We start from the raw sequence: 25778 nt of genomic DNA, 5'->3' as shown, positions 1-25778 counted from the left end.
CCCGTCCCCTCCATTCTCCCCTCACCCCGGTCCCTCACCGGCGATGAATACGCCGTTCCTCGGCCCCACGGCTCCATTCCTTTCTAAAGTCCCGCCGCTGGGGGTCTTCCTCTGACTGACCGACCTGCCCGCCCCTTCTCAGGAGCTCCCGGTCACTTTGGGAGGCGCGCGCCGGAGTCCCCTGCGCGGTTTTTGGCAAGGTGCCTAATAATTTTCTTAAATTGTTGGGGGGGCAGAGCCCCCCCAAACGAATTTTTGAGGGGGCTCAGGCCCCCTCAGGCCCCATGGAGTCGGTGCCTATGTGTGCAGGATGAAACCCTCCAGAGGCCCTTCGGTGGAGGGAGAGGACCAGGGAGAACAATTCAGGTCTCCACTGCTGTCCTCAGAACCACAGGTAGCCTGATGTGTGGCTGCTGCCATCTACAGGACGATATGAGAACAATGCAAATCTGGGTGCTGAGCTGAGCAGGAGGGGGTTCAAATCCCCACTCAGCCATGAAATTCATGGGGGACACCTTGGGGCAATTAGCCACTGCCTCTCAGCCTAACCTACCTCGCAGGGTTGTTGTGACGTGGCCATTTCCCCTCCCTTTTTCTTCTGTCCCGTTTTCTCTCTGATGCTCTTTTTCATGTGGCTCTGGTGGCGCTGTGGTCTAAACCATGGATCCTCTTGGGCTTGCCAATCGGAAGGTTGATGGTTCGAATCCGTGTGATGGGGTGAACTCCCGCTGCTCTGTCCCAGCTCCTGCCAACTTAGCAATTCAAAAGCATGCCAGTGCAAGTAGATAATTAGGTACCACAGTGATGGGAAGGTAAACGGTGTTTTTGTGTGCTCTGGTTTCCATCACGGTATCCCATTGTGCCAGAAGTGGTTCAGTCCTGCTGGCCACATGACCCGGAAAGCTGTCTGTGGACAAACGCTGACTCCCTCAGTTTGAAGTGAGATGAGCGCTGCACCCCATAGGGTATCCTTTACCCTTTTTTTTTGCCCATATCCCCACCCAATTGGCAGACAAAGGAAGGCTCGATTGCTCTTCCCAGAAAGCCTAAACTATTTACTTTCAGCAGATGACTTTTAAAAATTGGGGAAAGGGGAGGGATTGTTGTATTCAGCAAGATGGAGAATCCTTGAGAAGACACCACCAAGAAGCCCTCCATTGCATGAGTCCTGGGCACCAATTCTCTTTTTATATATATAAATTTTTATTAGTTTTCAACATATCATTTTCAACAATAATTAAACATACTTTCATATCTTATACCGTTTTTTTGACTTCCATCAATCACATCTGAAAATTTTCCAATCTAATCACTTAATTTACATTACTTACTTTCACTATTACATTTAAATCTCATAACTAATATCTCTATTCTTTCTCTACTTTGCAATATTTCATATATTTCTCCTTACAAAACTTCCTGTAGTCCTACTAGAGTAATTTGTTGATTACAATTGCTCTTCAAGTAGTTTGTATATTTCTTCCAATCTTCTGTGAATCTCTGGTTCCTCAGGTTTCGAATCCTTCCTGTCATTTTATCTAATTCTGCGTAGTCCATTAATTTTGTCTGCCATTCTTCTTCCATCGGAATTTCTTCTTGCTTCCATTTCTGGGCTAACAATACTCTTGCCTCTGTTGTTGCATATAAGAACAATTTAACATCTTGTCTATTAATATCCTCACCTCCTGGGCACCAATTCTGAGGGCGTAAACCTGAGCCATCGCACTGGTACCCTCTCAGGTGAACATGCAAGCTCAACATCTGTCCTAGCCCACCAAGCGGCCAAACTGACATTTTATCTAACAAATATTCCTCATACACCCTCTTCAAAGACTCACCTTTGTAGAATACTCTTCTGCAGATTGAATATCCAGTATCTCTAGGCAGAACCTTGTTGGATCGGACCATAAACATTCTCCCAAGCTGGTATGGAATCTTAATTGTTCTGAACTTGTGCCATTTCATACTATCATGTGTGTAACGTTTTTCTTCCATGCAGCTGGGCAGAGCACCTTGTCAGGTGGCCCCAATACGAAACGAATCAATAAACAAACAACAACAAAAATTTGGTGCGGGGGCCACATAAAAGTAAGCTGGGGGACACATGTGTCTGTAGGGCATGCCTGTTCTAGGGAGACAGATGGCACTTTTTCCCTGGGAAGAAGGACTGATTGTTAAACCTCTCTGATAACTGTAGCTCAGTGCAGGAATAGGGTTTTCCAAGAAAGTGTCAGTGCCCTAAACAAACTGCGTTTCCCAGGTTCTTTAGGGGAAGCCTTGACATTTCTTTTTCTATTGCCCTATTTATGAGCCAATAAGATCTAAGCTCCTCCTCTTGATCCCGTCCACCATTACGTCTAAGGAAGACTGTTTGAAATCGCTTCTCGTGGACGCAAATCCCCAAATTTCACGTGGGGTGGCAATCTTAGTGCAGGCTCTGAAACTCAGGGCTACTCTGACAGGGTAGTGTGTCCTAGACCTGGACCTGTTTTAATTCTTTTTATTACATTTTTTATATATATCCACATATTAGATTTTTGGCGCTGGCAACTAAATCTTTGCATTATTGTCTTAGGGTAATTTAAATGTCATTACGCCAGCAATATCGCCTTGTATTTTGCTTGGTTGTTTGTCTCTAGCATTTTTGTATTGTCTTATTTTGCTATGGCTGTATGCTAATGCAATAAAGGTTTGATTGATTGCCTTGACTATTTTAAAGTGGTACGATACCGCTTTAAATGTGTAGTGCAGACGCGTCCTGTGTCTCTGGATGGAGAGGGCAGAGGAGGTCAGGCAATTTGGAATGGAGGTGGTCCTGGGCTGGTCTCTGCCTTTCGTCTGCCTTGCAAGGTTGTTATGAAGACTAAAGATGGGGTTAAACCATAAGAAGCTGTTATATATGGAGTCAAACCACAGCTGCACCCAGTTCACTATTGTCTGTCTACCGCTGAGCTATGCTCCCTTCCTCAGCTACACCAGGAGGATAAAAATATAAACTAATAGGCAAATCCACACCACAAATTTAAAGTCCAGTCAGTGCACAGGACTTCTGACGAAGAACCTTGGGAATTCTTTGGCTCCGATAACAGTGATGTTATGGGGATGCAGGTGGCGCAGTGAGTTAAACCACAGAGCCTAGGACTTGCAGATTAGAAGGTTGGTGGTTCGAATCCCCATGACGGGGTGAGCTCCCGTTGCTCAGTCCCTGCTCCTCTCAACCTAGCAGTTCAAAAGCACATCAAAGTGCAAGTAGATAAATAGGTACCGCTCCGGCGGGAAGGTAAACGGCGTTTCCGTGCGCTGCTCTAGTTCGCCAGAAGCGGCTTAGTCATGCTGGCCACATGACCCGGAAGCTGTACGCCAGCTCCCTTGGCCAATAAAGCAAGATGAGCGCCACAACCCCAGAGTCGGCCATGACTGGTCCTAATGGTCAGGGGTCCCTTTACCTTTACCTAGTGTACATGACTTCTAACAAAGAACCTTGGGATAACAGTGAAGAAAGGAGCAGCTCTAGAACTCCTGGAAACTCGTATTGTATTTTGTACATTTAGATCTCACCTCCCCCTGGCCCAAGGTCACCCAGCCAGCTTCATGGGGACTAGATCCTTGGCCTCCAACACTCTAACCACTACACCACACTGCAGGGGTGCCGACTTGAATAAAATATGAGGGGAGGCAGGTAATCACCGCATAACCAATCACATGATGTGGAACACACACCATTTGAATGGTGGTTGTTGTTGTTGTTTAGTCGTTTAGTTGTGTCCGACTCTTCGTGACCCCATGGACCAGAGCACACCAGGCACTCCTGTCTTCCACTGCCTCCCGCAGTTTGGTCAAACTCATGCTGGTAGCTTCAAGAACACTGTCCAACCATCTTGCCCTCTGTCCTCCCTTTCTCCTTGTGCCCTCCATCTTTCCCAACATCAGGGTCTTTTCCAGGGAGTCTTCTCTTCTCAGTATTGGAGCCTCAGCTTCAGGATCTCTCCTTCCAGTGAGCACTCAGGGCTGATTTCCTTCAGAATGGATGCGTTTGATCTTCTTGCAGTCCATGGGACTCTCAAGAGTCTCCTCCAGCACCATAATTCAAAAGCATCCATTCTTCGGCGATCAGCCTTCTTTATGGTCCAGCTCTCACTTCCGAACACCACTACTGGGAAAACCATAGCTTTAACTATACGATTTGAATGGTAATTCTCATCAACTTGGGGGGCAGCCCCCTCAAATATTTTATGGGGGGAGGTGAAAGGACCTCAGCCCCTAGGAGTTGGCTCTTATGCCACACTGGAAGCAAATATTTGGGTTAGTTAGCTAAGGGTGCTGGGAGCTGTAGCACGTTGGCAGGGCGAACTACAGTTCCCAGGATTTATTTGGGGGTTGGAGAGGGGGAGGGAGCCATGTGCTCCGAACGGGCGCTGGAGATGGGGTCCTTAAACTAATTCGAGCTGCCTGCCTCTCCCCCCCCCAGGAAAAAAAATCCACCTTAAATCCCAACGCGTCCCCCCTTTGTGCCGTCAGGGGGCGCTGCCGCCCCGCTCCGACCAAGCCGATTCTTTTCCCCTCCCAGGTTGCAAATAGCTTCCTGCTGCTGGAAGCGGATCATGGATGCTGCTGTTGCTGCAATTGTTCCACCATGGGTGAGCGCAAGAGATCTCCCTTCCTGTTAGCCTGGGACACGTGGGCGGCGACTAGGAGTGTGGTGGGGCGGTGGGGGGTCCTCGCCTTAGCTTTGCAGTCCCCTGTGGGGTCCGCTGCGTGGGAGATTCGGATCTCCAGGGAGGTGGGAGGACGGGAGACCAGCGGGCCCTTCTCCCTTGCCCTTCTTTGGACCTTTGCAGAAATAGATATATATATAGCTAGGGGGCACACACACGCTTGCAGATCCTGCCCTTCTTGGAGGGGTGGGTCGCTGCGGGGGTGGGCTGGCCAAATAGCTGCGCTTTTTTGCAGGATTCATTCTGAGGTGCTGCAAAAAAAAAAAAAAACAAAAAACACCCCGCTGCAAACATTGGGGCTTCCCTCTCTCTGGAGCGCGCAGGATCGCACCGTTGCATTAGGCTGGGATGGGAGCAATTCGCGCCAGGGACAATAAAGAATTCCCATGCTGAGCCGCCTTTGCAGCGTTGCGAAATATGGATCAAGCGCCTGGAGGTGTGAAGGTGAAGCGGATCGCCTTGGGGGCAAAGGAAGAGGCTGGGATCTCCTCGATCTGCGATGGCGCCCTGCGTTTGGGGGCAGAGGAATGCTGCGGAAAGACTTGCGGGTGGAGAGGCGGGTGAGCTTAGGAGGAGTGCCTGGGAGGATCGGGGCCAGCAGGGGAACTGAAATAGGGAGGTCGATCTTTTTCCTTGTTTACTATCACCTGGGAGAGGTAATGATCACGCTCTGACACTTGAGCGCAGTAGATCTTTAGATCTATGTGTATACATAGGCATTGCACATCAGTTATGAGATTGCAATTGGTTTTAAAGTGCTTTTATTTTGTGTTGCTGGGAACTGCCCTCGGACCTTCTGGTGGCTGTTATTTTTAATCATATGTTCATTTATACAATGCCTTTTGCCCCCCCCCCCCACGGGACTCAAGGCAGCTCACAGGAGGCAATAAGAACCACTATGAACAGTGGGAGTGACGGTTAAAAAACAATGAAACCTTGATAGAATTAAAGCTCTATACAAATATATAAAACGTCTTTTGATAATGATGATAAGGAAATTGGGTGTGCTGGCCTAGAATCGCCCCAGCAAATAAATCGCAGGCGGTGTTAGCTGTGTTCAATTTTTATTACAGTAAAATAAGTTTTTTGTTAATACCTTAAAGTCTAAATGATTATATTACAGCAAAACATTTGTGGATCCAAGCCCAGTTTCTCAGAGGTAAAAAAGCATTATCTTCAATTTGCAGACAGAGAAAGAGAAAATTGATGCTGGTTCATTTTCCAGAATCGCCCCCTCCCCCTGCAACTAAATCAATTAAGACCTGATTTAGGATGTTTGACTTGCATGTAGTAAATAAAACTTACAAAAAGTTCAATTAAATTAACACCATGTGAATTTTATGTGCTGTGTAAATCTCAGAAGCTTTTCCAGTAGCGAAAAGAATTGGAGCTGAATATTTCAAATCAACAAAGCCCATTTAAGGAGCTTCAAGTGTTATTAGTCAAGCAAATTCAAAGCTTTTACTTGGAAAGTTATTTTTTTATTGAGATAGGACATATTTTAAGGCATGGTGTTTGCTGGGGGTGGGGAAGTGACAGCGCTGAAAACGGTTAGCATACTAATTTTAGCATGGCCAAAGACCTCTTGACATAAGCGCATGAGCTTCTTAGGGAAAAGTCACCTTAAAAAACCACATTAGTGATCACTTTCATTCTAGGTTTGAATGGCATCCTATTCATTCCAGTCACTCAATTTGTCTCAGTGTGTTTGTTATGCTACGAATTCATTTTCTGAAATGGTGTGTTTCAAAAAGTGCGAGGGCTGTCTTCGCTTCCAGTCCCCTGATTTAGGGCTTTAAAGGTAATGACCTTGATTTGTGCCTGGAAACATTTTTTTAAATTTTTAATTTTGCCTGCTGTAAGAAAAATAGGAAACTGCCTTACACTGACTCAGACTTGTTGGGTACATCTAGCTTAGCACTGCTTACACGGACTGGCAGCAGCTCTCCAGGACTTCAGACAGGGTCCTTTCTCTACTTGAAGATGCCATTAGAGGTTGCACCTTGAACCTTTTGCATGCATCAGTCAGGGTTTAGGCCCAGTTTTGGCACAGAAACTGCTTGGGTTGCCCTGTATGATGACCTCTGTTGGGGGGATGTGTCCCCATTAGGTAAAGGTAAAGGGACCCCTGACCATTAGGTCCAGTCGTGACCGACTCTGGGGTTGCGGCGCTCATCTCGCTTTATTGGCCTAGGGAGCCGGTGTACAGCTTCCAGGTCATGTGGCCAGCATGACTAAGCCGCTTCTAGTGAACCAGAGCAGCGCACGGAAACGCCGTTTACCTTCCCACTGGAGTGGTACCTATTTATCTACTTGCACTTTGACATGCTTTCGAACTGCTAGGTTGGCAGGAGCAGGGACCGAGCAACGGGAGCTCACCCTGTCGCAGGGATTTGAACCGCTGACCTTCTGATCGGCAAGTCCTAGGCTCTGTGGTTTAACCCACAGCACCACCCGCGTCCCTACTTACTCTTACAAAGCTCTTACTATGGTATAATTGTAGAGTTGGAAGGTACCATGAGGGTCATCTAGTCCAACCCACTGCAATGCAGTAATCTTCTACCCAGCATAGGACTCGAACTCCTGACCCTGAGATTAAGAGTCCCCTGCTTTACCAGCTGAACTGCCCCAGCAGTCAATTAACCCATTTCCTTTTTATTTGCGAGCCCTTTTGAAAACCTTGCTTAGAAGCCAGATGTTTTGGACTACATCTCCCATCAGCCCCAGCCGGCCATGAAGGCTAAGGCAAAGTCTTCTCTAGCTACTTCCTTATAGAGTCCAGATGACTGTGCAAAGAAGCGCCTCGATTTGCTCAGGCCACGCCTATCCCCGCCTCCGGAAGTCGAGACGATGCTTTCGACAGTTTCCTTCTATCTTAGGCAACACACTCTTGAGAGGTTAAACCACGCCGGTCCTGACAAACCAGTCTCCTTCATCTCTGCTCCTCAGCAGATTCAACAGGATGCCCGTAAGTACAGCTCATTCCTTCCGCAAATGGAACGGAGGAGTCTCAGTGCCTTCTTTGTATTCGCCCTAGACGCTGGGCAAACACACCGCATTGCCGGACTTTCCTACTTTGGGAAAGAAGGAGCGGTACAGGGGCTCTAAGCCATTCTGAACGCCGGAGAGGGGAAAGGGAAGTCAATACAGTAAAAGGGAAACCTTTGCTCCACTGCTGAAGTTTTAAGGCAGCTTCAGTCCCAGTGCAATTTTTTTTTATCGTGGGACGGGACCTTCTTCTGAAACCCCAACCATCCAGCTTCACGTTGGTTTCATTTGGCAGGACCCATTCGCCCACTCCTGCAAAGCCCTCGTACGCAGAGTGTCCAAATTTAACCTTGACAGAATCATATAATTTAAAGAATTGGAAGGGATTGTATGCCGTTGTCCTGTACGGGGACCAAACTGCAACCTTGACATTATCAGCACCGTTCTCTAACCAACTGAGCTCTCAGGCAGCTATTGGCTTTTAGTTGTCATTTTCTATTGCTTCTTTCCTTTCTTATATTACACCTTGCTGTATTATGGTTCGAATGCTGCAGAATGCATGCTGGGTTTTAATGCTTCTGACAATCCCGTAAGGTCAGCTAGGGGGAGAGAGAGAGAGACTGGTCCGAGATCACCCAGTGAGCTTCGTGGCCGTGTGAGGATTCGAACTCTGGTCTCCCAGGTCCTAGTCTGACACTGCAATCACTACACGACACTGGCTGTTGGAGCTGGGCAGAGGAATGCCTCTGCTTTATTCCAGGTGTAAGTGGGATTTGGCTTAACTCTGCCCCTCCGCAATGATCACCCACACCCAGTGAAGGTGTCGGTTTTTAGCAGGAAGCACCTCACTCTCTGCTTCTGCTGCATCGCTTTCACCCTGTTGCAGGAATTTTTAAACCTGTTGACCTTTTAATCTGGAGGGAGGGCTGTGTGTGAGAAAGCGAGGCCAGGCTAATCCTGTTGAGTAACTTTGCATACAGACGCGCCCTTCCTTTCTCCCTTCCTCGAATAGCAAAATAAACTTGCTTTCTACACCTCCCCGGAGGATGGGCAGAGCAACGTAGGTGATACTAGCAATTATGGAACCGGCACCTAGACTGTTCACTTCTGTGCTGTGGCAACAGCTGTAGCCAACGCTGACTCATGCTTTGATCCGCTCCAGACCTGTCCTTACATTTCCTGAGGGCGCGCTGGCGGGCTTGATTCTTGTGTGATTTATTCAAGACTTCCTCTTGCATTCTCTCCCCCTGCCCCCAACTTCCAGGGCTGACTCCTAAGGATGCCCAGAGCCGCAGTGAAGCTCATAGTCACCGGAGATGACTTTGGCTACTGCCCAAGAAGAAACCAAGGCATCGTGGAGTCTTTTCTCTCCGGCGGCGTGTCCAACGTGTCCCTCCTGGTGAACGGCAGCGCTGCGTCCGATGCAGCACAACTGGCGAGGAGGTGAGAGCTCCCTTGCTTTCTGTCTCTTGCTCTCACGCAGGCGCCTGTTTCACAAAGCTCTGCCACCCATGAAATTGAGGATGACCGCTGGCTCGGTGGTGGAGCCCATGCTTTGTGCAGAGCAGGTCCTGGGCTCAAATCCTGGCATCCCCAGTTAAAAGGCTTCAGAATGAATGAATCTCTATTTGCATCAGCCATCAGCCGTAGCAGTAAAACGGCAATACAATATACAAAGAATAGAAATAAAAAGTCAATTACCGTATTTTTTGCACCATAACACTCACTTTTTTCCTCCTAGAAAGTAAGGGGAAATGTCTGTGCGTGTTATGGAGGGAATGCCTACGGGTGGCATGCCTACGGATTTTCCTCCTCTAAAAACTATGTGCGTGTTATGGTTGGGTGCGTGTTATAGAGCGAAAAATACGGTATATAAAATACGTTTTAGGTTTTTGAATCGATAGTCAAGTAGTGGATCTTATTCTGATTGCCCCTGCTTAAAAACCTTGCAAGCTTTGCTGTCACCTGCTCGTCTTGATCTGCCAAGAGAAAGGACACTGTGGCGGTGGCTGGGCGACCCAGAATGGACAATATAAGAGGGGTGATAATGTCATTCCTCAAGTCATTATAAAGAGTGCAAGCCACCGATTCAGTACTGCCATCTCCACAGGGACATAAGCGTTTTTCGTGTGAAATCTGTTGGAATCGTCCCTCAAATACAGCCGAGGGCAATATATTCAATCTCGAGAGAGTAAAAGTGTGCCTATATTTTTGAATTGCTAGGTGATTCAGAGAGGGTGCCAGAGAGTCGAAATGGGAAGGTGGAAAATAGTCATACCATGGGCAAAATTTCCTTACTGTGGCCAAGTTGTTCTGACGCTCGATATCATTTAGGCGCTGACAAATTAGACCGTTCGCTTTACTAAAACCCAAAGTGAGTAGCTGTTGTGGTGATAAATCACAAGAGTGAAGTTTTTGACAGACAGTCTTAGTCCAGGCGCTCTTGTGACAATCTTACAGCACTAGGGACATTAGACCGGGTGGATTTGAGTTTAGGCAAAGCCAATAGTTAAGTGTCCTATGCCAGATCCGTAATTCTACCGAGGGAAGATTAGCCTCTAAGGTGCAATGATGCATTTGGGACACAAGGTGGTACAGAGAAAATTTGCCTTAAGAACTATGATTGGACAGCTTCCGTAGATCCAAGGTGAGTGAAAAGGCTTCAGAGCTTCAGAGTTGTGCCACGTGAACATGGGAACATGGGAAGGAGCTTTTTAACCCCTGAGAAAGAAGCCTTCTCCCCCTTTGTGATGACTGGCGCCTATCAGAGTGAAGAAGAGCATTGAGGAGTTATTCCATATGCTCCAAAGCGAAGCGTTTAGGAACACCGAGAACACAAGGGGCTCCCGTTTCGAGAGAATGTTGTGCAAGATCTGCTACTTGCAATGGAGCTTCAGGGAAAGCACAACTTAAGACACCTCAAAAGGTGATATTGGTGTAGTCCAAATCAGTTGCCGGTGTATGTGCACAGAAAACAATGGATTTACCTTAAAGGCAACGCCTAGAGTTCTGCTGCCAGCCAGTGCAGACAACGCTGAGCTAGATGGATCATTGGTCTGGCTCAGGATAAGGCAGATTCCTATCACTGCCTTGTCACTTATATGCACAGTACAACTCTGCAGTCTGCAGAGAGTGCTTCACATGCAAGTTTCAAAGGTCTCAGGAGCCTGTTCTGCACAACTAAGTGCAGTGCTTTTAGTGCGGCTACTCCTGATCTGTGAAATAACATCCCTTTTGAGATATGATAGGCGCTCACAGTCTACAGTTTGAAGCTATGTTCTGACATGCTTTTCCAGTTGAATGAATAGGTCTCTGCAATGGGTACCTTTGTGTGTGTGTGTGTGTGTGTGTGTGTGTGCGCGTGCGCGCGTTGGGTTTTTTGTATTGTTTTTAAACTGATTTTTAAGCTGTTTTTATTGTACACCACCTTGAGACACATATGTGCAAGGCCAAAATAATAGTAAGAATAACAAGAGTAATAATGACAAATACAGTGGTACCTCGGGTTAAGTACTTAATTCGTTCCGGAGGTCCGTACTTAACCTGAAACTGTTCTTAACCTGAAGCACCACTTTAGCTAATGGGGCCTCCTGCTGCTGCCACAACGCCGGAGCACAATTTCTGTTCTCATCCTGAAGCAAAGTTCTTAACCTGAAGCAATATTTCTGGGTTAGCGGAGTCTGTAACCTGAAGCATCTGTAACCTGAAGCATATGTAACCCGAGGCACCACTGTAATAACAGCTAATAAAGCTCTGCTATTTTAGGGCTGGAGATCGTGGCAGGGGAAACCTTAAGTGCCACCCACGGCCTTTTCGATGTTCTCCTCTTTTTGAAAGCAGCCTGCGGAGCCGGCGGCCTTTACCGGCACACTTTTTGTAAATATAGAAAACACCTGGCCCCGTTTCTGATTACAAGCCCTGCTGAGTCCGGCCCACGAGGCCGCATGACTCCAGTCTGAAACGGCTTCTTCGAATCCAGGTCAGAGCCTTCGGAGTGGCGGCAGCTTTTGTGCACTATCTCAGCCACTCTAAGACGCTGGTTTTCCTTCCTAGCACGCCGGCCCCCTCTCTTGGCTTTTCCTACCTTGAGACTCTAATGCAGGGAGCCAGAGAACATATGCAAATCCTGCCTTGGACACTTAATTAGGTTGTGCGTGAGTAATTAACAATTCTTGCCAGCACTTACGCATGCGAGATATCGCACCGCGGATGCGAGCTGAACCTTGTTACGTCGGCACCTGTAGGTCCCGTAGCCTCGGTTTAAGAGAGCAGCTCAGATCTGGGTCACACTTTTTTTGCTTACTCCTCTGATAAATATAGTCGTTGAAAGCCAGCACCTTAATCCTTTTAACAGTCTCTGCTGACTAAAAGGATTGTCCCTGCGTGGGCGTTTGCTGCTATAAATATTCCTGGGTTATCGGCCACCCACGGAGGGTTTCCTTCATCCCCGGGCCTATTACATAAATTAGAAGCCTGGGCTGGTTTGAAATAAATACTCCGTTGTTTTTTCTCCAAGGGCAAGGCCTCTTCTGATAACCTGCCTTTATCTTGAGCTGTCCTTTAAACCAGGGGCGGCTAAGCACCCGATTTGGCCCCTAAGCAGATCCTGCAAAATAAAAAAAATGAACTGGGCCAGGTGGTTGCCAAGGTTGGGAAGCTAATAATAATATTAATAATAATAATTTTTATTTATACCCCGCCCTCTCCAACCAAGGCTGGGCTCAGGGCGGCTAACAAGCAATAATAAAAACAAGTTGAATGAATATAACTTAAAAACAAGATTAAAATACAACATTAAAATATTGAAACATTAAAATATTAAAATGCAGCCTCATCACAGGAGGAGAAAGGAAAAAAGAAAGAGGGGAAGGGGATCAAGTTGATTCCAAGCCAAAGGCCAGGTGGAACAACTCTGTCTTACAGGCCCTGCGGAAAGAAATCAGATCCTACAGGGCCCTGGTCTCATGAGGCAGAGCGTTCCACCAAGCCGGAGCCAGTGTTGAAAAGGCCCTGGCTCTGGCTGAAGCCACTCTAACTTCCTTAGGGCTTGGGACCACTAGGGTGTTGCTATTTATGGACCTTGAGGCTCTCCGTGGAGCATACCGGGAGAGGCGGTCCCGTAGGTACGAGGGCCCTAGGCCGTGAAGGGCTTTTTTTTGCAGTCTGAGGTCCGCATTCCATCCTAGACGACCTTCCCAGGGCCGGTGCTGGGTGGAGCCAAAGGCAAAAGTGGGTGGAGCAATACCTTTTTACCTTTGTACAGTGGTGCCCCGCAAGACGAATGCATCGCAAGACGGAAAACTCGCTAGACGAAAGAGTTTTCCGTTTTGGAGGTGCTTCGCAAAACGAATCTCCTATGGGCTTGCTTCGCAAGACAACAATGTCTTGCGAGTTCCTGCGGGGTTTTTTTCCTCTCCCCCCTTTTTCTAAGCCGCTAAGCCACTTATCAGCTGATCCGATAAGCCGCTAATAGCGCTAATCCGCTAATCCGTCAATGGGCTTGCTTCGCAAAACGAAAAAACCGCTAGACGAAGAGAATCACAGAACGGATTCTTTTCGTCTTGTGAGGCACCACTGTATTGTGGGCTGATTTCTTCACATTCACAAGCCCCTCTCTGTTCTCCATCCAGGCAATTGAGAAATCATAATTGGAGTCCAAGGGCACATTCTGCACCACAAAGCCTCACATAATCGAATTTTTGTTGTTGTCCTGCTTTTAATCCCCAACACTACAGGTTTACAGTGGTACCTTGGGTCAAGTACTTAATTCGTTCTGGAGGTCCGTTCTTAACCTGAAACGGTTCTTAACCTGAACCACCACTTTAGCTAATGGGGCGGCCTCCTGCCACCGCCGTGCTGCTGGAGCACGATTTCTGTTCTTATCCTGAAGCAAAGTTCTTAACCTGAAGCACTATTTCTGGGTTGGCGGAGTCTGTAACCTGAAGCGTATGTAACCCGAGGTACCACTGTATAGTTCAAAAGTACACAAACAGTCAAAGGTATCAGAGATTTCTCCAGGGTCAACAAGTTCATTTATCGAAGTGTTTCCAACATCACACCTCTTGTACTAAACAATGCCTTCCTGTGAAAATGTTGAGAAGTCCAAAATACCCAAAACATTGGGGTTTTTTTTTTTTTTTGCTGGATCTACCTCAGTTTTAAATGTAGGGAAGCAATGTCTGTAGTGTTAAGTGTAGCTCTGAAGAAAACAGAGGTACAGTGGTACCTCAGGTTAAGTACTTAATTCGTTCCGGAGGTCCGTTCTTAACCTGAAACTGTTCTTAACCTGAAGCATCACTTTAGCTAATGGGGCCTCCCGCTGCCGCCAGAGCATGATTTCTGTTCTCATCCTGAAGCAAAGTTCTTAACCTGAAGCACTATTTCTGGGTTAGCGGAGTCTGTAACCTGAAGTGTATGTAACCTGAAGCGTATGTAACCCGAGGTACCACTGTATTTCTTACACATCTCGCAAGGATGTTTAGGAACTAATGAGCCTCTGGGCTGAAAGACACGACACTGTCTCTCCCTGCAAACCCATCAGTCACAGAACGTGATGTGTTAGTGAGAGCTGGAAATTAACTGGTGTTTTGAAATATATCCTCCCTAGGTATTGCATTCCAATAGGGCTCCATGCCAATCTTTCTGAGGGCTCTCCTGTTTGTCCGGCGTTGAAAGCGAAGTCCACATTGCTCAACGAAGAAGGGTTTTTCCACGGAAAGATGGGGATCCGGAGAGCCTTAGCCGATGGTCTCCTGAACATGTCTGAGGTAGGAAGACACGCAAACAGGGCTTTGCTTGCTAGCCCAGGTGGTATCGACTGTGGGAGAAACCATGTGGTGCTTATTATTATTATTATTATTATTATTATTTGAAATAGTTTTTATTTCATTTTGCAAGGAACGGCTAAGGGAGCTGGGCATGTTTAGCCTGGAGAAGAGGAGGATAAGGGGTGATATGATAGCCATGTTCAAATATATAAAAGGATGTCACATAGAGGAGGGAGAAAGGTTGTTTTCTGCTGCTCCAGAGAAGCGGACACGGAGCAATGGATCCAAACTACAAGAAAGAAGATTCCACCTAAACATTAGGAAGAACTTCCTGACAGTAAGAGCTGTTCGACAGTGGAATTTGCTGCCAAGGAGTGTGGTGGAGTCTCCTACTTTGGAGGTCTTTAAGCAGAGGCTTGACAACCATATGTCAGGAGTGCTCTGATGGTGTTTCCTGCTTGGCAGGGGGTTGGACTCGATGGCCCTTGTGGTCTCTTCCAACTCTATGATTCTATGATTCTAAGTATAAAATTATAACAATACCACCATATGTTTCCACATTTGCAGATTCTATTTTTTTCTACTGCATCTTTTCCAATAATCCATATTTTATATCATCCCATTGTCTCCATTGCTACATTACAAGTGTTACTGTAATCCTGTTAGTGTTTTCATCTGCTTACAGTGGTCTCCAAGATAAATTATACCCCCCCCCCGCGCCAATTCTTTGTTAAAGTTCTGGTCTTCTTGAGTCCTGAGCTTCCTGGTCAGTTTTGCCATTTCAGCATAGTCCAACAATTTGATTTGCCATTCTTCTCTGCTACGGACTTTATGTTCTTTCCATCTCTGGGCTAATAACATCCGGGCGGCTGCCATGGCATACATAAAAAGTCTTTTCTGCTCCCTTGGAATATCTGCACCTATAATTCCTGAGAAAAAAATCCTCTGTTGGGTTTTTGTTGTTGCAAAAGTTAATTTAAACTTTTTTTTTATCTCATTATATATAATTTCCAAGAATGCTTTTCTTACCTTACAAGACCACCATTAAACTTAGCCAGAAAGTTAATAACTAAAGCCCACTTTAAGCTGTCTTTGACCTTACCTGCCCACACCTGACATTATGTCTGACATCAGGTGTAGGGGCAGGTGGCCAAGGCTACCCCAAAACACCTTCACAGGACAGTGGGGAGGTCTGTTGGGCCAGGTTTGGGAGCAGTGGCGTAGCGTGGGTTGTCAGCACCCGGGGCAAGGCAAGTAATTTGCGCCCCCTAACCCCCAGATGTTGCACCCGGTGCGGCCGGCCCCCCCTGCACCCCCCACGCTACGCCACTGTTTGGGAGATCCTTGGTGTTGAACCATGGTGAGATAAGTGGACCATGCGCATGTGTCAGGGGTTCAGGAGCAGAGGCAAGGGCAAGGGAGGAAACAGAGAGCGAGGGGGAGGAGGCAGAAGAAAAGATGAGTGATGACGACGACCCGAGATCTCCGAGTCTTTCCAGTGAATCAGAAGATTCACAGAAAGGAGCACCAGTGGCCAGGGCAAGGGGGGAGCCTAGGGGGACACCCCAGGAAGAAAGGGCCAGAGGGGGCTCAGAGGGGAGCAGTTGGAAATCGGGACCAGCGTCACCAACAGAGAGCAGGGGAGAGGAAGGGCGCCAGGGATCAAGCGCTGGCAGCTCACAACAGGAGGGAGGGCACGAGTCAGGAGTGGCCACACCTTCATCGGGGAGCGAAGAAACGGTCAGACGGAAAGTGGAAGGTTGGGCGCGCGCGCCAAGTTCAAATGCACAGGAAGGTGGCGCAGTAAGCAGCCCGGAAAGGGAGCCAGGTCCTAAAGCCCGGCGCAAGGAGACAGGAGGGTCCGGGGGGTCAGCGTCAGAAGAATCCCGGAAGGAAGAGGGGGGCAGAGGGACCCAGAGAAGAACAGTCAGGCGGAAAAGGTGGAGTAAGGCTAGGGTATTAAGTTGGTGTACAGGGGGCGGAGACTCAGACGGAGCTTCGCCGGTCTAACCCTTAAGACGTAGAGTTGCGCGCAGCAGCTTGAGAATGGAAACTGTAACTCAATAAAAGACTTTTACAAGTGACCGCTGGCTAGCGTGATCCTCTGTGAGCTAGGATCTGGAAGCAGCTCTGACAGCATGCATGCACATTTCAGCGTACATGGAAGTTTTGTGTCATCTCAAATAAGATTTATTTAGTATTGTTCTTATTTTGAATTACTTACGGGGTGGGGGCCCTCTATACCTGAAGTAGCATCTCCACCCCCATCGTTCAGCCCAGACCCTCAGGTCTACCACTGAGGGCCTTCTGGTGGTTCTCTCACTGTGAAAACGAAATTACAGGGAACCAGACAGAGGGCCTTCTTGGTAGTGGCACCCACTCTGTGGAATGCCTTCCGGGCAGATCTGAAAGAGTTAAATAATTATGTAGTATTTTGTAGGCAGTTCCTTCACTGCGAGAAGTGAAGTTACAGGGAACCAGGCAGAGGGCCTTCTTGGTAGTGGCGCCGTACCTGTGGAATGCCTTCCTGGCAAATCTGAAAGAATAATTATATTTTTTTTCTGTAGGTGTTTTTCTGTTTGGTGAAAGTTTTAATATTTGATGTTGTTGTTCCTGTACTTCTGCTGGAAGTTGCCCGGAGTGGCTGCGGCAACCCAGTCAGATGCGTGGCGTATAAGAAAAATAAGTTATTCATTTATGTAAATTTCCAGTGCTTAGGGCCTCTGAACATCTCCATCTGGCCCTGCTTCCTCACTTGTTTTTTGTTTTTGTTTTCTAAATGAAGGGCGTCTTCTTCACATAGACGGCAACTCTCCTCACCTGCCCTCCTTTCCTTTTACATTCCCAGGTGAAACACGAACTTACTGCGCAGGTTGACTTGTTCCGTGAGCTCACAGGTCATCTGCCTCAACACATGGATGGACACCAGCATGTTCACGTCCTCCCAGGTAAGGCAAATCCACACCTTAGGCAAGGATGAAACACCTTTTCCACTCTGCGGGGGCCGCATGTCCGGATTTTTATCTTGCCGCACGCACCCTCTCCTCTCCATTCAGGGGAGCAAGAGGCCTGGTCCGAGTTCCAGGACACATTCCAGTCAGGCAGAGGTAAAGAAAGGTAAAAAACTCCTGGAAAGTTAAGTGCAGTCCATAGCTGTCAACTTTTCCCTTTTCTTGTGAGGAATCCTATTCGGAATAAGGGAATTATCCCTTAAAAAAAGGGAAACGTTGACAGCTATGCTGCAGTCAAAGGTGACTACAGTGATACTTCGGGTTACAGACGCTTAAGGTTACAGACTCTTCAGGTTACACACTCCGCTAACCCAGAAATAGTACCTCGGGTTAAGAACTTTGCTTCAGGATGAGAACAGAAATCGTGCAGTGGCAGCGGGAGGCCCCATTAGCTAAAGTGGTACCTCAGGTTAAGAACATTTTCAGGTTAAGAACGGATTTCCAGAGCGAATTAAGTTCTTAGCCCGAGGTACCACTGTATGGCGTTGCGGCGCTCATCTGCCTTTCAGTCCGAGGGAGCCGGCGGTTGTCCGCAGACAGCTTTCTGGGTCATGTGGCCAGCAGGACTAAACCGCTTGTGGCGCAATGGAGCACCGCGACGTAAACCAGAGCGCACAGAAAGGCCGTTTGCCTTCCCGCCACAGCGGTACCTATTTATCTACTTGCACTGGTGTGCTTTCGAACTACCAGGTTGGCAGGAGCTGGGACAGAGCAACGGGAGCTCACCCTGTTGTGCGGATTTGAACCGCCAACCTTCTCATCAGCAAGCCCAAGAGGCTCTGTGGTTTAGACCACAGCGCCGCCTGCGTCTCTAGTCAGGCAGAAACAAGGAAGAAAGGCCGTGGTCTGGGGAGAGGGCGCTTGGGCTTGGAAAGGAGACAAGCCCTGGGGAGAGAGTGCCAAGGACCACACAGACAGGCTTCTGGACTCAAGGCCGGTTCCCTCTCTAGCCCTAAGGACATAGCCTCCCCCCCATGCCTTAGATGATGGGGGCTCTATGACCCTGAAGGACTGGAAGCCACCCCTTTCTCCCACACCTCCCCGGGCCTTGAGCTCACAGTTTGCAGGCAGCTGCCTCGGGTCAGGTTACCTGCCCTGCTAAGGTTGCCTTAAGCCTGGTGGGAGTCTATTTCTCCCCCCCCTTTTTTAATACATCTTTATTAAATTTTATTGAATATTACAAGAAAAAAAGAAATAGAAACAATACATAAAAACATTTATCTACGCATTTTTCAAAATGCAGATTAGAAAAGAGATGAAAGGTAAGATGAAAAGAAACAAGAAAAAGAAAGAAGAGAAAAAATACTTTCCATAACCAAAATAGCAAATTCATATTTGAAACATTTTCAGTATATAAATCCTAGTTATAATATTATAACAGACTTCCACCACATTCACCACACGTCTCTTGGTTATCTAGTTCACCTTAACATCTGTTCTTCAATTGCAATCCATCAATTCTTTGTATTCTCTATATTCTTCACAAGGTTAGTCTGAGCATGACCAAACTTTCGTATTTTTGAGCCCTGTTTTTGTAAATATTCATTTAAGCATTCCCATTGTTTCTGTACCATAGTTTTAGATTTATGCCTTATTACGTCCGTCAATTTGGCTAACTCCAGATACTCGCATAATTTACCGCATTTTTTGCTCTGTAAGACTCACTTTTTCCCTCCTAAAAAGTAAGGGGAAATGTGTGTGCGTCTTATGGAGCGAATGCAGGCTGTGCAGCTATCCCAGAAGCCAGAACAGCAAGAGGGATTGCTGCTTTCACTGCGCAGTGATCCGTCTTGCTGTTCTGGCTTCTGAGATTCAGAAATATTTTTTTTCTTGTTTTCCTCCTCCAAAAACTAGGTGCGTCTTGTGGTCTGGTGCGTCTTATAGAGCGAAAAATACGGTACTTAACCATTCCCTTTCGGTTGGGATATTATTTCCTTTCCAGTAACTGGCCACCATCATTCTCGCTGCTGTTGTTGCGAGAATCTATTGGGAGTCTATTTTGTTGCTTTGCCAGCGCAAAGAGCAGGTGCTCCAGTCACAATTGGAGAGCAGGGAGGTCTCAGCCTTGTCTCTCGCAGTACCCTGCAGTGCCGCAGTCTCAGCGCTTGGGAAGCTGGTTTAAGAATGGATCTGGTTCCAGTTCCATCTCACTCACACCCATCCCCAAAGGAGCTCTTTCTGTTCCCATTCAGTCCGCAGTTCACCCGCAGTGGTTCTCTGTATTCCTGTCCTATCCACCCCCACACCCAGGGTGCTGCCTTCAGGATATTACAAGCTGTTCTGCCATGGTACAAAATGATATAGAATAAGAGTACAAGAAGAACATAACATTGAAGACTGGGAAATGTTTATTGGATATATGGGAAATAATTGTGCACAGCTGAAAGCGCTGGCAGCATTAAGATGAATTCAGCAGTGTCAATACAGTGGTGCCCCGCAAGACGAATGCCTCGCAAGACAAAAAACCCGCTAGACGAAAGCGTTTTCCGTTTTTCGATGCGCTTCGCAAGACGAATTTCCCTATGGGCTTGCTTCGCAAGACGAAAACGTCTTGCAAGTCTTGCGATTTTTTTCACTCCCCCCCTTTTTCTAAGCCGCTAATAGCCTTTTAGCCGCTAAGCCGCTAAGCCTTTAATAGCCGCTAATCCGCTAAACCGCTAATAGCGCTAATCCGCTAATAGGGTTGCTTCGCAAGACAAAAAAACCGCTAGACGAAGAGACTCGTGGAACGGATTATTTTCGTCTTGCGAGGCACCACTGTAAGTTGTGATGGATGCGATAATGGAATACTGAATGGTATAGTTTTTGTAAAATATGCAGGGATTTATGGAATGTAAAATGAACCATGGAAAGAGAAGAAGGGGAAGCCTTTGATATCTTAAGGATGTAAAAATTAGTACAGTGGTACCTCGGGTTAAGTACTTAATTCGTTCCGGAGGTCCGTTCTTAACCTGAAACTGTTTTTAACCTGAAGCACTACGCTTCAGGTTACAGACTCCGCTAACCCAGAAATATTACCTCGGGTTAAGAACTTTGCTTCAGGATGAGAACAGAAATCGTGCTCCGGCGGCAGCAGCAGGAAGCCCCATTAGCTAAAGTGGTGCTTCAGGTTAAGAACAGTTTCAGGTTAAGAAAGGACCTCCGGAACGAATTAAGTACTTAACCCGAGGTACCACTGTATAAACGTTCTCCATTCTTCATTAAAGACCTCCTCTTCCTGGTTTCTGATTCTTCCTGTAAGTTTCGCCATCTCTGCATATAGTTCATCCATTTTGTCTTCCGCTCTTCTTTGGTCAGAGTTGTACCACCTTTCCATTTGTGGGCTAACAGAATCCGCCCAGCTGTGGTGCTTTGAAATGGCCAACTTCTCATACCATACTCTGCCTTCATACAGGGAGGGGAGTGAGGCCAAAATTTCACACACACACACACACCCCCGCAGTTCTTGTGGGGTGCTAGCAGGGCTTTGGGAAGGAAGCACCCACTTCCTTCCCTAAACTGGGGAAGTGCTAACTAGGCTTTGGGAAGGAGGAGGAAGGACTCTCGGACCCTGACGGACCCTTCTTCCCAAAGCCCAGCACCTGCTTAAGTGGCTTTGAGAAGGGGTCTGCCGGGGGGGGGGGGCAGGCGTCAAATGTCTTGAGGGCTGCATGTGGCCCTTGAGCCATGCATTGGACTACCCTGCTCTAACCACTGCACCACACTGGTTCTCCATGACGGCACCATGACTACAGCTCCCAGAATTCTCTGGGGGGAAAGCGACGGCTGTTTACAAACAGCCGCCGATTCTTTCCCAGAGAATTCTGGGAGCTGTAGTTTGTTAAGGGTGCTGAGAGTTGTTAGGAGGCCCCTATTCCCCTCACAGAGCTACAGAGGGCTTTTCACAGTCAGTTCCTCTTCCCAGGAGCAAGAGAGCAGAGGCGGTAATGGACTTGGACTCAAAAGAAAATATGCTCTCTCTCTTTTTTAAATGCCTATACTTCCTTGGAGAAGGGGTGCGGGTGGCGCTGTGGGTTAAACCACAGGGCCTAGGGCTTGCCAGTCAGAAGGTCAGCGGTTCGAATCCCCGCAACGGGGTGAGCTCCCGCTGCTCGGTCCCTGCTCCTGCCAACCTAGCAGTTCGAAAGCACGGCAGTGCAAGTAGATAAGTAGTACCGCTCCGGCGGGAAGTTAAATGGCATTTTCGTGCACTGCTCTGGTTCGCCAGAAGCGGCTTAGTCATGCTGGCCACATGACCTGTACGCCGGCTCCCTCAGCCAATAAAGCGAGATGAGCGCCGCAACCCCAGAGTCGGCCACGACTGGACCTAATGGTCAGGGGTCCCTTTACCTTTACTTCCTTGGAGAGGGACTTTCTAGTAACCTTTTCTCTTCCAGAGATCAGAAACGTATTTGCACAGGTGCTGGAGGATTACGGGATCACCTATACTCGAGTCCCCATCGAGCCAGATCTTCCCCGCTGCGATTGGATAGACCCACGCTTAATGGCCTTTTACCTGGGCGTGGAGAAGGACTCCCTAAACACAGTGGATGTGTTTAGGAAACACAGAATAAGGTGAGCACCCTGCACTTCGGAAACAACTCTGGTTTTTGCCAGTGCTTGGCTTTCTTCTCGGTTCCCGTAGTTTCCAGCTCACCGAGTGCCTTAAAGAGAGTTTCCGTTTATTACGGCCATAGTCCTGCATTTTAAAAAATGGCTAAAATACAATTATTATAAAAGCAAGATACAATCATTTTTAAAAACAAGCCAGAATAAGAGTAGGGAGACGAGAGAGTCACTGGCCAGCAACTCGAATGATAACTATTACTAAAGCGATCCAGTGGAAGACTGGGGAAGAAGAGTCATGTGTCCGAAACCCAAGATTTCATAAGCAGAATAGTCCTAGTGCCTCTAGAAGGCTTGGTGTGTCTTATAGAGAGAGCCTTCTGTTTGGGTGAAAGGGTTCAGAGACTAATTGCACAACAGATTTCCCCCCCACCCCACCCCCCCAAAATATAAATTCTTGCAAATATTGCAAATGGCAAACATCATTCCCAAATAGGTATTCCCTTTCTCTAAGATTCTGCAACAACAAAAGCGTTCTTCCTCTAAAACATTGGGCAGTACCCACCCTCTTGAGGTGGGTGAGATTACCAACGGGTGGCGCTAATAGGCAAGGGGGCAGAGGGGGGTGGGGTGGGCACTGGAGGTGTTAAAAAGAAAAGAAAAAAGCTGGTATCACTAGATCATGTCTACCTGTTTTGTTGAATTAATTAAATGAAATTGTTTTAATTGGATTCTGAATAAATGTGCAATAAATTGTATAAAATAACAACAACAACAATAATGATGATGGTGATGATGATGATGTATATAGTATGGGAATTGTAGGCCAGAACATCTGGAAGGAACCAGGTTCTCCACCTTTCCCTCTCCCATGTATACTGCAGCCTCAGCAATGCCATCCCAGGAGACTAGAGTCTGGCAGCCATGATCAGTGAGCTACTAATCAGCCAAGTAAAACTGATGTGATTAATTAACCAAGATTCCATTAATCAACTGACAGCTCAAAGATGAATTCCCCTTCCCTTCTCCTACCAACTGTGATCTTTATGCCTCACAGCACGTTACAGAGCAGGAAGGGTCTGGCCCCACGGCAATCTCAAAATTACAATATTTTGCTCCAAATAGATTGCATTTCATGATTGGGCAAAAAAAAACCAGGGGGTGGAAAATGCTTGCTCCTTCAGCATTGCTTGTCCAATTAAACGCTCATCTTCCTCCTTTCGCAGGTGGCCAGATATATATATAGGCCTCAGCACCATGGGCAAAAACATGTCCATCGCCAACATCCTGGGGGCCATTGATAACGCTACAGCGGCTTACCTACCGGAAGAAGATTCCTCCATTCCTCCTGGCTCGCCGTCACGCTCAGATCAAGAAACCAGAAGTGTAACCATTGAGCTGATGACGCATCCAGGATACCCCAGCGTCCCGCCAGTTGGGGGCTGCGGCGAGGGACCTGATGATTTCTCGCAGTCCTGGGAACGCTTGCACGAACTTGAGACGCTCAAGAAAGCAGAGTTGCAGAGCCACTACAGGACAAGGAACATCCAGCTCTGCGCATTTAAAGACCTTGGGATGTGATGCTGCAGTTGTTGCTGGCTGGGCTGGGCCAGGCTAAGTGTGATGCTGAGTGAAGTGCAGAGTTAAGAACCAACACCCCCCCCCCAGTAGACCGCATGGTGTGGCACAGCGGCTCCCTTTGCAAGGAGAGCTTTCCACCCTTTGCAGCTCAGGACAGAGGTGGTGCCCCATTTTCACAGCACTGGGGAGCAGAAGTTGTATCCCTAGGAAGGGAAAGCTTGGACAGTAACAGGACCAGCAGGGTAGGATCTGTAGAGCAGATGGTTCTAGGAGCAGGAAAGATTGCATAGGAAACTATATGGGTGTGTCGTTGTGGGTTGGGCTTCTGGTTTGAACTCTGATACAGAAAAATACATATTTGGATCTGCCAATTCAACATGCTATTAGTCTACAGCAGGCATGTCCAATCGCAGGGTGTCCCTGGTTGATCACGGTATCCTGATCGATGGCGCCCCTCCCCCCATAAAGCTCAACAACTGTGGTCAATTCAATGGGTAGATCACTGCCAGTCTTTTTATAGTGGGAGTAGATCACAGTCTTCTGGAAGTTGGACGTGCCTGGTCTAAAGATATCGGTCCATTATCCAGGGGATTCGAAGCAGGGAGTGTGTGAACTCAGCACAAAGCATAAATAAACACTCTTCACTAAGGTCAGCCATCTGCCTCGCCAATAAAAGCTGAACTGGACCACGTACATAAATTGTGGGGAATTGGCATCTGTGTCCTTAGTTCAGACAATTTATTTCGCTTTTTCTGGAGAGGCAAGGAGACCATAGAGCCCTGATGTTAAATGCTAGCTTCACTGTCACAAGTTTGGAAATCTGGCTGTTGAACAAATTTGCAGGCTTCCGAATGTTGTGGGCAGTTGGGTTGGCGTAGAATGCTGTCAGCCGGTGTCTGTGAAAAACACCGCTTGCACCATGAGAATAGCGGACAGAATATGAAATGTACAAATCGATTTACTGGCACAATGGCAGAAATATTCCCGAAGGGTTCCATCTTGGGGAGCGGTGGGGTCCCCAGATCTAGGGTTGTGTGTGTTAGGAGCTGACATACACAGATAAGTCATTCTTTGCACAGACCTAGACCATAGGGGTCCATTGTTGCATATGATTTTAAAACAAGTGGCCCTGTGCCAATCATTTTGGAGGCCAACTGGGCTTACCCACAAATTAAACGAAGGTTTCAGCACATGCAGGCGATGTGGAAACAAAATATTAACTCCCTCTTTTTAAAGAGGACTGTCCGTGCTATAGTCACTGAACATCTGCATCCAGTCTGTTCTGGCTTTGAGATGGCCATCAGATCAACCCTTGGCTTGATATGGTTCTGTTCCTTGGAGTTATCCTTGGGACCAGACAGAACCAAAAGGCTGCCTTGGGTATGCCCTAGTATCAGCTGACAACCAGCCGTACAGGAAGTGGGAGAAAGGGTGTCGTCAGTCATGTCTGGCTCCCAGTGAAACACCCCGATCTCCTCCTGTCTCACTTCCCACTTATGTATCCCAATAGCCACCTCTTAAGCACGATCACGGGGTTTATGGTGTGCCAGGGGAAGGATGGTGCCTCTGGTGGGGGACACGTCATGGTTTGTCCACCTTTGGGCCCCACCCTACACCTAGCTCTCAGCTGCAGCTCCTGGAAGCTATCAGCATGTGACAGCAGCCACACCCCAGGAACAGCTTCGACTGGCTAAACCAGGTGACTTCCCCCTGCATGCGAAGACTGGCTCTGATGGACCGAATGGATGAAACCAGTAATAGGTCCAAGGGTCAAGAAAGTGGTTTCTGCTCATGCTGTGGAAGGAAGTGAGAGACAGATGGGAAGGTAGCCCATCCAGGAAGAAAAGGCTATGGAATAAACCCTACACAAATTCAGTGTGGAGCCCCTGAGAGGGTTGGATGGTGTCTTGGAACGCCTCCTTCTGGCAACTCTTGCAGCCCAGCCAAGCGTATTGCTCTGCTTTCCTTTGGACCACATTGAGGAGGCTGAGAGGGTGGGTCTTGTCATCTGGGCAGCCCAGGACCTCCATACCCACCGACCAGGCTTGTACCCAGGAGAGGTCACTTCAGTACTGCCAGCATAGCTGTTTGACTTCGCCCCCCAGAGGCTCACTCCATTGTCTCTCGAGACAGACAGATGCCAGCAACAGGCACAATGATACAGTGGTGCC

General features: G+C 47.7%; 1 protein-coding gene across 4 annotated transcripts in view; it reads left to right on the top strand.

Annotated features, from left to right (window-relative positions):
• YDJC (YdjC chitooligosaccharide deacetylase homolog) overlaps nucleotides 1–25778 on the top strand; it is a 107063-nt gene that overhangs the window by 76846 nt on the left and 4439 nt on the right. The window contains exons 1-6 of one of the 4 annotated variants that reach the window (XM_083479089.1): nucleotides 4519–4637; nucleotides 8968–9146; nucleotides 14311–14470; nucleotides 17319–17418; nucleotides 21858–22035; nucleotides 23253–25770. In XM_083479089.1, coding sequence (XP_083335215.1) covers nucleotides 8983–9146; nucleotides 14311–14470; nucleotides 17319–17418; nucleotides 21858–22035; nucleotides 23253–23607 — 957 coding nt within the window. In that variant the 5' untranslated portion in view covers nucleotides 4519–4637; nucleotides 8968–8982 and the 3' untranslated portion in view covers nucleotides 23608–25770. Of the gene's footprint in view, nucleotides 1–4518; nucleotides 4638–5029; nucleotides 5372–7204; nucleotides 7684–8967; nucleotides 9147–14310; nucleotides 14471–17318; nucleotides 17419–21857; nucleotides 22036–23252; nucleotides 25771–25778 lie in introns of those variants that run through there. The other 3 variants (XM_083479092.1, XM_083479090.1, XM_083479091.1) reach the window with 3 other exon arrangements.

The sequence above is a fragment of the Podarcis liolepis genome, assembly GCF_965112155.1.
Source record: "Podarcis liolepis genome assembly, chromosome: 15".
Taxonomy (NCBI): domain Eukaryota; kingdom Metazoa; phylum Chordata; class Lepidosauria; order Squamata; family Lacertidae; genus Podarcis; species Podarcis liolepis.
This window is presented reverse-complemented; position numbering and strand designations above follow the sequence as displayed.